Source organism: Sapajus apella, unplaced genomic scaffold, assembly GCF_009761245.1.
Source record: "Sapajus apella isolate SASKATOON/1434 unplaced genomic scaffold, GSC_monkey_1.0 scaffold7, whole genome shotgun sequence".
NCBI classification, from domain to species: Eukaryota; Metazoa; Chordata; class Mammalia; order Primates; family Cebidae; genus Sapajus; species Sapajus apella.
In genome coordinates, this window is record NW_022436947.1 from 33,578,419 (window position 1) to 33,592,205 (window position 13,787).

A 13,787-nucleotide genomic window follows, 5' to 3' on the forward strand; every position below is an offset into this window, starting at 1 on the left:
TTTTGATTGGGGCATTTAGTCCATTTACATTTAGGGTTAATATTGTTATGTGTGAATTTGATACTGCCATTTTGGTGCTAGCTGGCTGTTTTGCCCTTTAGTTGAGCTGGTACTTGTTGTTCCTTTATATGTGTAGAGCCTCTTTCAGGAGCTCTCGTAGAGGTGGCCTGGTGGTGACGAAATCTCTGAGTACTTGCATGTTCCCAAAGGATTTTATTTTTCCTTCACTTATGAAGCTTAGTTTGGCTAGATAGGAGATTCTGGGTTGAAAGTTCTTTTCTTTAAGGATGTTGAATATTGGCCCCCATTCTCTTCTGGCTTGTAGGGTTTCTGCTGAGAGATCTGCTGTGAGTCTGATGGGCTTCCCTTTGTGGGTAACCCGACCTTTCTCTCTGGCTGCCCTTAGTATTTTCTCCTTCATTTCGACCCTGGTGAATCTGACGATTATGTGCCTTGGGGTTGCTCTTCTTGACGAATATCTTTGTGATGTTCTCTGTATTTCCTGGACTTGAATGTTTGCCTGCCTTGCTAGGTTGGGGAAGTTTTCCTGGATAATATCCTGAAGAGTATTTTCCAGCTTGGATTCATTCTCTTCATCGCATTCCGGCACGCCTATCAAACGTAGATTAGGTCTTTTCACATAGTCCCACATTTCTTGGAGACTTTGTTCATTCCTTTTTACGCTTTTTTCTGTATTCTTGCCTTCCCGTTTTATTTCATTGAGTTGATCTTCGACCTCTGATATCCTTTCTTCTGCTTGGTCAATTCGGCTGTTGATACTTGTGCATGCTTCATGAAGTTCTCTTGTTGCGTTTTTCAGCTCCATCAATTCACTTATATTCCTTTCTATTTTGTCCATTCTTGTTAGCATTTCGTCAAATCTTTTTTCAAGGTTCTTAGTTTCTTTGCATTTGGTTAGAACATGTTCTTTAAGTTCACAGAAGTTTCTTACTACCCACCTTCTGAAGTCTGATTCTGTCATTTCATCACACTCGTTCTCCCTCCAACCTTGTTCCCTTGCTGGTGAGGAGTTGTGATCCCTTTTAGGAGGAGAGGTGTTCTGGTTTCGGGTGTTTTCATCCTTTTTTCGCTGGTTTCTTCCCATCTTTAAGGATTTATCCACCTGTCGACTTTGTGGTTGTTGGCTTTCAGATTGGGTCTCAAATCTTTCAGATTGACAGTCTGTTTGTTGATGATGAGGTTATTTCTGTTTCTTGGTTTTCCTTCTGACCCCTCTGCTGTAGGTCTGCTGAGGTTCACTCCAGGCCCTGCTTGCCTGGGGTTCACCTGCAGCAGCTGCTGAACAGCAAGGGTTGCTACCAGTTTTCTTCTTCTGCTATCTTTGTCCCAGAAGGATACCCGCCTAGTGTCAATCTGATCTCTCTTTTATGAGGTGTCTTTTTGGATATATAGGGGTCAGGGAGCTGCTTGAGGAGACGGTCTCTTCTTTATGAGCTCAAATGGTGAGCTGCGAGCTCTGTTGTTGTTCATTCAGAGCTGCTGGGCAGGTACTTTTAGGTCTGCTGCAGCAGTACTCATAAACTGCTTTTTGTTCCCAGGTGCTCTGTCCCAGGGATTTAGGGCTTTATTTATGAGTTTCCGTTATACTGCCGCCACCTTTTTTTTTTTTTTTTTCTTCAGACCTGTCCAGTCCAGCAAGGAGGCAGCCTAGTCACTGTCGGCCTATAGCAGCTTTGCTGAGCTGCTGTGGGCTCCGCCCCGCTGCTGACTGAGCTTCCCTGCAGTCCTGTTTATATGGGTGTAGTTAGAACTGCTTTGGTGATGGTGGCCCGCCTCTGTTGGGGCGGAGTCGCTGCTGTGGCGGGTTGCCTTGGCAACGGCAGGCTGCCTTAGCAATGGCGGGTTGCCTTGGCAACGGCAGGCTGCCTCGGTAATGGCGGACGCCCCTCCCCCACAGAGCTGGACCGTCCTGGGTTCAGCTGTGCTTCCTGTGAAACTCTCAATCCAGAGTTTCTGGTTGCTGTTCTTTTGTGGGGGTGGGGCCAGCCGAGCCTCATCGCCTGGCTCCCTGCCTCAGAGCCTTTTTTAAGTTGGTGTTCCAGTCGCCTGTTGAAGAGGCACCAGGGTCTGTTTGTTTTCCCCTGCGGCCACTCACTGCGCTGGCTTAAACAGCAGCACTGAGGGTTGTGGCGCTTTTTTTTGTTTTTTTTGCCCTGGAATCTACTGTCCTGGTTCTCTGCTCAGTCCCCTTTTTGAACCGGCGAATGGGCGACTTCCCGTGGCTCCAATTGCCAGGCAAAAGGGACCCCGGACCGGTGTATTTTGTACGGAGAAGCGCGGCTCCAGGGCGCCGACAAAGCAGCCCCACGGGGCAAAGCAGCAGCGCTGGCCAGCACAGCCGCACCGGCGACCGTGGAGCACCTCTGCCCGGGAATTTCCTGGTCTGTGGGCAATAAAAACGCGGCGTCCACTCACCCTCTGCGCTTTCACTGGGAGCTGCAATCCTGAGCTGTTCCTAAACGGCCATCTTGGATCGTCTCCTGTACTTCTTTATAGATCACAAGAGAGCATTTGCAAGCATCTTTTATTGATCCTGGGAGGAAGCTAGTAGAATGTGGGATGCTAAAAATACAAAAGAAACAAATAATCTTGGAGGAGATGAGATGGGATGAAATAAAGAAGAGAAATTGATGAATAGGTTTTGGACATGTGTTCCTGTCAAAGTTGAAGACTACAAATAGAGGGGAAGAAAGTAGAAAATTGAAGCGATTCTTTCCTAGAAGCCTTTATTTTTCTGTGAGATAGGAAAGATGGCCATCTTCATATCGTCAGTGGATTGAGGCTAACAGAGTTAGAAGTTTGGAAAAGATTGTATATGCTTTATATCCCTGTTAAAAAAGGAAGTATTGGCCGTGTGTGGTGGCTCACGCCTATAATCCCAGGAGGCCGTGGCAGGCAAATCACAAGGTCAGCAGTTCAAGACGACCCTGGTCAACATGGTGAAACCCCATCTCTACTAAAAATACAAAAAGTAAGCTAGGCATAGTGTCAGGGGCCTGTAGTCCCAGCTACTGGGAGACTGAGGCAGGAGTATCACTCAAATCCAGGATACAGAGGTTGCAGTGAGCCGAGATTGCTCCACTGCACTCCAGCCGGTTGACAGAGTCAGACTCCATCTCAAAAAAAAAAAAAGAAAGAAAAAATGGAGGCCAGGTGTGGTAGCTCACACCTTAATCCCAGCACTTTGGGAAGCCAAGGTGGGTGATCATCTGAGGTTGGGAGTTTGAGACCAGCCTGACCAACATGGAGAAACCCCATCTGTACTAAAAATACAAAATTAGCTGGGCGTGGTGGCACGTGCCTGTAATCCTAGTTGCTTGAGAGGCTGAGGCAGGAGAATCACTTGAATTCCGGAGGAGGAGGTGGCAGTGAGCTGAAATTCACACCATTGCACTCCAGCGTGGGCAACAAGAGTGAAATTCTATCTCAAGAAAAAAAAAAAAAAAAGGAAGTATTGCAGTACAGAATGCATACCTAGTTGGTAATGGATTCCATAACTTTATGTTGCTGCCATTATGAGGAGGAAAATCAACAACAGAAAACCAAAACATAAGAAATTTCATCGGGCCCACAGCCAGATATTTTCAGTTATTCCATCCTAATATTTTATATTCAAAATTTGCATTTTAATATCTATTAATCTTAAATGAGATTTCTCTGAGTTTTAAAAAGGCCTGTTTTAGTTCTGTCTTGAGTTTTATTGAACTATAATTAAAGAAAATTACATGTATTTACAATTAGTTTTAGTTCATGTAAATGTTTATTTGCTCCTAATATGTTGTTTGGACCATAAAGTTCCAGAACTTAGAAAGAAAAATCCTTACCCACTTCAGTGACTAAAGTAGGAAGAGTGATGAAAAACTTATTAACTTGGGGCAAATAACTTAGCTGTGTTTTGTTTCAGTATTTTGTATCTAAACTATTTTTAGTGTATTTGGGCATTTTTTTTCCAATAATATTTTAGACCGTTATATTTTTTATGTGAAATTGATTTGTTTTGTCATTGTTTTCTATTAGGAAGGATTACTAAAGTTTATAGTGTGTAAGTATTTGAAAAGTAGTGTTTGCAAGTTTGCTTTATGGCCTTCAGTATTTGACTTTTATATAACTCCCATTAATGTGAATGAAATACGATATATTTTATTGTGGCAGGCAGATTCTAAGATCGCCTCCAGTAACATTTGTCTGCTGGTATTTGCACACTTTGTAATATTTTCTTCTTGAGTATAGGCAGAACTTGCTTCTAACTTGTACATACAAAGTGAGTATTCCTCTTGTGATTAGGTTACATAAAGTTTTAACCTCCATTTTGCTATCAGGCTCCCTCTCTGTTGCCTTCTTGCAACATGTTGGTAACATATTCATACTACAGAATGTGATAGAATATGATAGAGCAGTGCTGCCCAACACAGTGACTGCCAACTTCATGTCCACATGTAGCTATTAAAATGAAAGTTCAGGTGTTGGGCACTTTGGGAGGCTGACGATACAAGCAGCTGTCATACCATTCCACTTGGCAAGAGCCAAGGTCAGCTTCCAGCCAACAGCAAGCTAGCAACTGAGGCCATCAGCTCACAAGGAACTGAATCCTGCCAGCAACCATAAGAGCCTAGAAGCAGATCCTTCCCCAGTTGAGTCTTCAGATGAGACTTCACCCATAATTGATACCTTGATGACAGCCTTGTGAGAGGTCCTGAAGCAGAGGACCCAACTAAGCCATGCCTGGATTCCCAACCCAAAGAAATTATGAGATAATATATGTATGTTTTTAAAATAAGCAGTTAATGTTTATGGCAAGTTGTTACATGACAATGGATAACTAGTACATAACAGAAAATATTCAAGATATTTTAAAGGCAGTAGATTACTAGCTTCCTTTGCTTTTATAATCTGGGTGATATAGGTGAAGGCCTGGCAGTTGATTGAGAACTGAGCCAGTTAGGAAAAGGAGTGAGCAAGAAATGGGTAGCAGCCTGCTCACAAAGGAGGCACTTAACCAAACTATGAAGGCTGACTCTTTCAGACCAAATCTTGCAAAGAACAGGCAGTTGTCTTAAAATATGACCAGCAACCTCTACTAGGATAATCTGTTCCATGTCCTTTGCATTTGCTGTTTCTTCTATCTGAACCGCTCTTTCCCTGAATATCCAGATGGATTATATCCTTGCTTCATTCAGAGAGGTCCTCCCTGGTAAATATATAACATAGCACTTCCTATCACTCTCGCTTCTCTAATCTTGCTTTATTTTTCTTTAAGGCACTTAGCACTTCCTGACATTATGTTACATAGTGACTTGTTTATCATCCTTCTTCACTTGAGCATAATCTCTATAGGGATAGGAACTTGCTTATTTTATTTACCATTGCATATCCAGCTTTTACAACAGTGCTTGGTATGTAGTAAGTGGTCAGCAGGTATTTGTTGAATGCTTAAATCCTTCTGGGTATATTTGCCACTGCCCAGTATTTGGGCATCTGGAGGCCGGCAGAGTTCTAAGGAGTACTGCCTTTTCTTGATCAGACCCCAGTCAGTTGCCTAGACATGAGGTGTTTGGTCCTTTCATAGGGAGATGCAGGAGAAGCAGCATCATACAGACTGAGGTTTAGGCACAGCTAGTCAAGAGTAAGGCAAGACCTTTGATTGCTGCAACTCTGGGATAAAGCAGACATTCAAGCTGTCCTGTGAAGCCTTAAACCAGGGATCTAGGGATAGTAAGGAAATCAAGGCTGATATAACTCCAAAGGGGAAATGATTTATCTCCAAACCTGGACCCCCTTTTCATTTTGCTTTCAGTTCATTTGTTTATTCAGTAATTGAATTCTAAGTGTTTAAATCTAGGTAAAAGAAATACAGAGGAAAATAAGTTAAATAATATTCCTGCTCTCATTTAACTTAGGATTTAGAGGGGAAGGACAGACAGTCAAACAAACTACTAACTTCTTACAGTGTTCAGGGCTAGGGAAGAAAGTAAAAGAAGGTATTGGAATAGAGAAAGTGGGAAGAGACAAACTGAGCATTTAGACGATTTATATCCTTTCATCTCCATGTAAATTAGCTCAAGGTTTGGGATGGGTCTGACCCTACACATTTTGGAAGCTATAAGAGTTCTTATTGCAATGAATTCAAGAAGACAGAGATAGGGGAACAAAATCAAAGGTAGACTTTCTTAAACAGAGGTTTTCCCCGGGAGCTATTATTACCTGGTAGGAGTACTATACATAGAATTATCTTCTAAATTATAAAATACTGTTTTAATAGTAATTAAGTTGTTTAATGTGAGTTTAAGTTCCACATTTCTACCTGTGTTGTAATCACTAGTGATTAATTTTTAAAAAAAGTTTGCACAAGGCAGTAATCTGAATAATACATTCCCAGGTAACTGGGAATTAACCTGTGATTTTCCCTCTATAAATTATTTGATTATCAGAATGTACAGTAGGTGTTCTATAAATTTTTATCAAATAATTAAAATTATATAGGTAATATGAACACTTTATAACTACATATGAAAGAAATTAAAGTAGAACTTAGCTTTGGCTGGGTGTGGTGGCTCACGCCTGTAATCCCAGCACTTTGGGAGACTGAGGTGGGAGGATTACTTGAGCCTAGGAGTTTGAGATCAGCCTGGCAACATAGGGAGACCCTATCTCTACAAAAAGTAAAAAATAATAAAATTAGCTGAGTGTAATGGTGTGTATCTGTGATCCCAGCTACTTAGGAGGCTGAGTTAGGAAGATCACTTAAGCCCAGGAGTTCAAGGCTACAGTGAGCCATGACTGTGCCACTGTACTCCAGCCTGGGTGACAGATTAAGACCTTGTCTCAAAAAAAAAAAAAAAAAAAACAACTTACCTTCAAGATTTAGATATACAATACTTGTTTTTAAGCTTTAAATATATTTGACTTAAGTAATTTATCATTAATCATATTTGCTGAGCTAATATTGACAAAGTTTGGCTGAAACCCTCAATAGTAATTTGTTCTGTATAGATAAGATTTCTATAAAAGTGATACTATTCCCTAAAAAAACAATACTCAATTGGGCATTATGACTCACACCTGTAATCTCAACACTTTGGAGGCTGAGATAGGAGGATCATTTTTGAGTCCAGGAGTTTGAGACCAGCCTGGGCAACATAGTGAGACCCTGTCTGTAAGAAAAAAAGAAAAGAAAAGAAAAAAAAAAAACTCCATTCTTTTATTTAAGAAATATTTACTTCTGCTATTCCAGGCACTGTGCGAGATACCAAATGTACTTTGAAGAAAAGAGGCACTGTCCTTGCCTTCATGGAGTTTACAGCTAAGTAGGAGAAACATACTTCAAACAAATATGTTTAGAAATTGTGGTAAATTTAAAAAACAACAACAACAACCAAAAAAAAAAAAAACCAAAGAACAGATTGATGTGAGAGAATAACAAAGAAATATTTTGATTTTGATGGGGGAAGTTGAAACACTTAAGGATCTGGCTGGGTGTGGTGGCTCACACCTGTAATCCCAGCACTTTGGGAGGCCGAGGTGGGCAAATCACGAGGTCAGGAGATCAAGACGACCCTGGCCAACATGGTGAAACCGTATCTCTACTAAAATACAAAAAAATTAGTCGGGCATGGTGGCATGTGTCTGTAGTCCCAGCTACTCGGGAGGCTGAGGCAGGGGAATAGTTTGAACCCGGTAGGCGGAGGTTATAGTGAGCCAAGATTGTGCCACTGCACTCTAGCCTGGCAAAAGAGCAAGACTCCGTCTCAATAAAAAATAAAAAATTAAAAAAAATACCTGAAGGATCTAATACGTTATCTTTCTTAAAGGCTAAACTGCCATAGTTTTATGAGTATTATTGGAAGACATGAGACTCTTGGGTTAGAGAAAAAACTTTATTACAACACAGCAAGAATCATAAGCATTAGCATATTGTTTTATAGTTTCACATGCCTCCAAATATTATAGGGAGATATGACATGGGCCCATGTGGATGATAAGTGTGCAGAGAAATTGCATGGCAGGTAAGGAACCTTGAGCTTGAAGAAACTACCACTTTTGTAGTGACAGTAAACAAGTCTGCTGTTTGTCTGCAGGATGATGTCACTGTATCTCTCAAGATTTCTTGCCAAATATAAAAGCAAACCAGGGCCTTGCATTATTGACATGCCCTGAAAGAACATGTAAGGTTATTCAGGGCCCATGGTGGATTGTTGCTTTATGGAGGAAGAGGGAGGCCAAAGTTGTCTCTGAGATAATTTCTCTTAAATAACTTTACTGAGGTACAGCTGGCATACAATACACAGTACATACTGAAAGTATACAATCGGATATGTTTTGACATATGAGTGCACCCTTGAAATCATCACAACCATCAATCAACTAACATATTCATCACTCCCAAGTTTCCTTGTATGGCTTTGTAATTAGTCTCTCCACTATCTCCCTCCCCCATCATCAGGCAAACACTGATCTGCTTTTAGTTACTATATGGTAGTTTGTGGCTCCCAAAATTTTGTACAAATTGAATGATTAGGATACATATTCTTATTTGTGTGGCTTCTTTCACACATCATGATTTTACTGAGATTCAACTGTACTGTAGTATGTTTTTGTTGCTGCACAGTATTCCATTGCATGGATGTATTAGTTTGTTTATGCATTGGCCTGTTGATGGACATTGGGTTGTTACCAGTTTTTGCTACTATAAATAAAGATACTGTGAATGCTCAGGTACAATTCCTTCTATTGGCATATACTCTTATTTTTATTGGATAAATATCTAGAAGCAGAATAATGTAACAATATGTTAGGTATATAGTTAGCATTTTAATGAAATTCTAAATTGTTTTGCAAAATGAGTATACAATTTTTTATTTCCACAAGCTATACAAGAGTTCTAGCTTCTTTATCCTTGCCAATATATGATAGGACCATTTTTTTTGTTTTTGAAACTCAGTCTCACTGTGTTGCCCAGGCAACAGTGGCATGTTCTCGGCTCACCGAAACCTCCACCTCCCGGGTTCAAGCGATTCTCGTGCGTCAGCCTGCCAAGTAGCTGGGATTACAGGTGTGCACCACCACACCCGGCTAAATTTTGTATTTTTATTACAGATGGGGTATCACCATGTTGACCAGGCTAGTCTGAAACTCCCAACCTCAGGTGTTCCACCCACCTCAGCCACCCAAAATTCTGGGATTACAGGCACAAGCCACCTCATTCAGCTGTGATATGGTCACTCTTTTTAATTTTAGTCATTTGAACGATTATGTAGTGGTATCTCGTTGTGGTTTTAATTTGCATTTTCCTGTTGACTAAGGATGTTGAGTGTTTTTTCATGTGTTTATTTGCCATTCATATACCTTCTTTGATAAAGGTACCATTTTTTAAATGAGGCCATTACTATTGAGACTTGAGAGTTCTTCATGTGTTCTAGATACAAGTACTTTATCAGATATATAGGAAATTGATTTTGCCTTCCTAGGGCATGTATTTTCATTTTTCTTAGCAGTATTTTTTGAAGAGCAGATACTTTTAATTTAGATGATTTCCAGTTTATCAGTTTCTTCTTTTATGGACCACACGTTTGGTTTTATATCATGTCTAACTCATGGACAGAAAAGTGCCGTCAGATGTTTTTTTTTTTTTCAGAATATTTAATCTTTTTTGAGTTAATTTTTATGTAAGTTACAGAGTGTAGATTAAAGAGGATATTTTTCCATATAGTTTTCAATTGTACAGTCTCATTTGTTGAACTCTGCCCTGTGTCCACTAAATTTTGTTTTCACCTTTGTCAAAATTCAGTCTCCTAGATATGTGTGGGTCTATTTTTGTAGTCTCTATTCTGCACCATTAATCTTTGTGTCTGTCTTTACCCCAGTACCAGTGTATTAACTGTTATAGTTTTATATGTATTGAAATCAGGTTGTATTAGTACTCCAGCGTTGTTCTTTTTCAAAGTTGCTCTGACTATTTTGGGTTCTTAGCCTTTTCATATGATTTTTGGATCTTTTTAAAATTTCTACAAAAACAAAGCTTGCATTCATTTTAAATGAGATAACATTTAATATGTAGATTAATTTAGGGATAATTTACATTTAACAGTATTGAATCTTTGAACTATGTTATCTCTTTCCATTTATGTAGGTCTTCTTTATCCCAGCATTCTTTTTGCAGTTTTCAGTGTGCAAATATTTTCCATTTTGTCAGATATATCTAAGTATTTCATATTTTTGTGCTATTCTAAATTGTATTCTTTTAAAATTTCAACATCTGATTGCTCATTGGTAGAATATAGGCATATGAGTGAGTTTTGCACATTAATCTTATATCTTGCAACTTTGCTAACTCAGTTATGTTAACTCTAGTAGCTTTTCTGATAGATTCCGTCAGATTTTCTATATAGAGGAGTTATGTATTGTCTAAAATGACTGTGTGCCTTTCCAGTCTGAATGTCTTATTTATTTACTTACTTACTTATTTAGGTCTCCTTACACTGGCTAGAACCTCCAGGATATGTTGACTAGAAGTAGTGAAAGCTAACGTTGTTGTCTTGTTGCTGAGTTTTGGGCAAAAGTATTACTTTTTCTCTTAAGTATTCAGTTAGCCATAGTTTTTCATAGATGCCTTTTATTAGGTTAAGGGTATGTTCCTTTCTGTTCCTAGTTGACTGAGAGGTTTTATTAGGAGTGAATGTTAGATTTTTTCACATGCTTTTTCTTCATTTATTGAGAAGAACATACACTTTTTCTTTTGAGTTAACAAGATGAATCACATTGACTGATTTTTAATTCATTAAGCTGGCCAGGTATGTTGGCTCATAGACAAACTATGAATTTCTGACATAGATCTCCTTGGTTATGATATATTATTCTTTTTATATATTGATTGGCTAAATTTGATGAAATTTTGGTTATAATTTTTGCATCTACATAAGGAATATTGTTTTGTAGTTTTTATTTTTCTTTAATATATCTGGTTTTTATATCAGGACAGTGCTGGCCTCAGAATGAATTAGGAATTCGTATAGAATTGGTTTTATTTCTTTCTTAAGTTGCTTGATAAAAATCACCACTGAAGTCATCCGAGCCTACAGTTTTTCTTTGTGGAAAGATTTTTGACTAAAAGAATCAATAGGCATGGTGCTATTCAGTCTGTTTATTTCTTCTTGAGTGAGCTTTGGCAGTTTGTGTCTTTCAAGGAATTTGTGTATTTTATGAAAGTTTTCAAGTTTATTTACATAAAGTTGTTCATAATTCCTTTATTACCTTTTAGTATCTGCAGAATATTTTGTAATATGTAATGAGATCTCCGTTATTCTTAACATGGCTAATTTGTTTCTACTCTTTTTACCTAATTCATCTGGCTAGAAGTTTGTCAATTTTACTCATCTTTTCAAAGAGCCAGTTTTTGGTTTCAGTGTTTCTTGTTTTCATTTTCTGGTTCGATACCTGTTCAGAGCTTTATTATTTTATTTCTTCTCTTTACTTTGGTTTTTATTTCCCCTTCTTTTTCCATGTTCTTAAAATGAAAGTTTAGGTCATTGATTTGAGACTTCCTCTCATTTCAAATGAATACATTTCCCCCAAGTACTCCTTTGGTGACATCCCACAAATTCTGATATGTTGTGTTATAATTTTCATTCAGTTCAAAATACTTCCAATTTCCCTTTTGATTTCTTTTTTGATTCATGGGTTATTTAGAAGCATTGTATAGTTCCAAGTATTTGAGGATTCTCTTTGGATATCTTTTTGTTACTGATTTCTAATCTGAAACTATTTTGGTTAGAGAATAAGCTTTGTATGACTTGAAGCCTTTTAAACGTGTTGAGACCTGTTTAATGGAACCAAATATTGTCGATCTTGGTCAACATTCCATGCACACTTAAAAAGAATGTGTGTTTGCATGAATTACTGTATGAATTTAAAGTAAGTCAATTGGGCGTTAGCATTGTTTGGTGTACTTATTGTTTTGATTCTTGGAAAAGGGAGGAATTGAAAACTTCAACTATAATTGTGAGTTTTTCTTTCTTTTCTGAGACAGAGTCTCACTCTGTTGCCCAGGCTAGAGTGCAGTAGTGCAGCCTTTGCTCACTGCCACCTCTCCCTCCTTCCTCCAAGCAATTCCCCTGCCTCAGCTTCCCTCATAGCTGGGATTACAGGTGCATGCTACCATGCCTGGCTAATTTTTTTGTATATTTAGTAGAGATGGGGTTTCACCATGTTGGCCAGAATGATCTCAAACTCCTGACCTCAGGCAGTCTGCCCGCCTTAGCCTCCTAAAGTCCTGGGATTACAGATGTGAGCCACTGCGCCTGGACTTTTCTATTTTTTTAATGTAGATTAGGTTTCAAAATATATGGCCTGCATATCAAATGCAGTGAATAGTGAAAGTGGAAAATTATTGTTACTAGCATTATTATAAAAGGCCTCATTAGGACACATCTTTGTTTTGTCCTATAGCATGCATTATTTGGAACATCATCTTCATATGCAAAAGAAACATTTACCTAATTCTGTTGTTTTATCATTTATCTAATTCATGTTATTGTTTTGCTTGGCAGCTTCTATGTTTTTGAAGCAGGCATTTGAGGGAGAATACCCCAAATTATTACGTCTTTATAATGACTTATGGAAGCGTCTTCAACAATATGGTCAGAATATCCAAGGGAATTTTAATGCCAGTGGAACTACAGACCTCTATGTTGACCTACAACTCATGGAAGATGATGCACAAGATATATTCATACCAAAAAAGCCGGATTATGAGTATGTTTGTTTAATTTGACCTGTTAGTTGGCATCTTAAGGATTTTTATATTTTATTTTTATTTTAAATTATAAATCAAGTATACACCAAGTCTCTAAATGTTTGTAATTTATTTGTATATCTTAAAAGAATTTACAGTACTTTTAACTGAAGAAGTCAGTCTTCACCCTTAGTTGAGCACTTCTACTTAATGTTACGCTTTAAAATTGACTTCCTGCTGGAGTCAGTCTTTTAGCTAGAAGATGATCATGTTGTAGTCATTGTATTTTAATAGGTGTTATAATATACCTCTAATTACCTTAGATGTTATAATTATACCTGTATCATTTATTGAAGGACCGCTGGCATAAATGTGACATAAAAGGAACTGGAGTATTCAGAAAATACAGGGGAGGTAAATCTTATGTTGGGATAGGTTCTTAGTCGATGTGTTAAGAAAAAGCGGAGTAGAGTCATCCGTTGGTATTTGTAGGGGATTGGTTTCAAGACCCATTGGGAAGCTCAAGTTTCTTATGTAAATTGACATAATATTTGCATTTAACCTATGCATATCATCTCTCAGTTACCTATAAAACCTAATACAACGTAAATGTTATGTGTAGAGTTACTATACTGTATTGCTTAGGGAATAAGAAAAAATATGCATAAATGTTTCATTACAGCCACAACCATTGTGGGCCTAACTAGGTTTACAATCCATGGTTGGTTTAATCTTTGGATATGGAATTTGCAGAAATGGAGGTCCAACTGTATAGTCAAAATTACCCCTGAAAATCTCTTAGGCCACCCATAAAGTATAGTAGCATAGCCATATTTAGGAGCCATACTGGAAACCAGGGTACCGTCTCAGCAAGTTTAGCCCACCCAGCTTTTCCTCCAAAATTGAAAGAGTATTTTAAACTTTCAATTTGAGCATTAGATCATGTGATTGGCTTTCACACCTACCTTTAAACACTAGAAATATATTTATTGTGTCAAGACCTGCTAAAGCAGTAGCAGTTCCTTATCACCTACCTTGT

The 13,787-nt window shown here is 38.4% G+C and overlaps 1 protein-coding gene across 4 annotated transcripts in view; it reads left to right on the forward strand.

Moving 5' to 3' along the window:
* COG5 (component of oligomeric golgi complex 5) overlaps positions 1 to 13,787 on the forward strand; it is a 367,675-nt gene that overhangs the window by 258,898 nt on the left and 94,990 nt on the right. For all 4 annotated transcript variants that reach the window (XM_032275697.1, XM_032275699.1, XM_032275701.1 and 1 more), the window contains exon 12: positions 12,564 to 12,768. In XM_032275697.1, the coding sequence (XP_032131588.1) occupies positions 12,564 to 12,768 (205 nt within the window). The remainder of the gene's footprint in view (positions 1 to 12,563; positions 12,769 to 13,787) is intronic.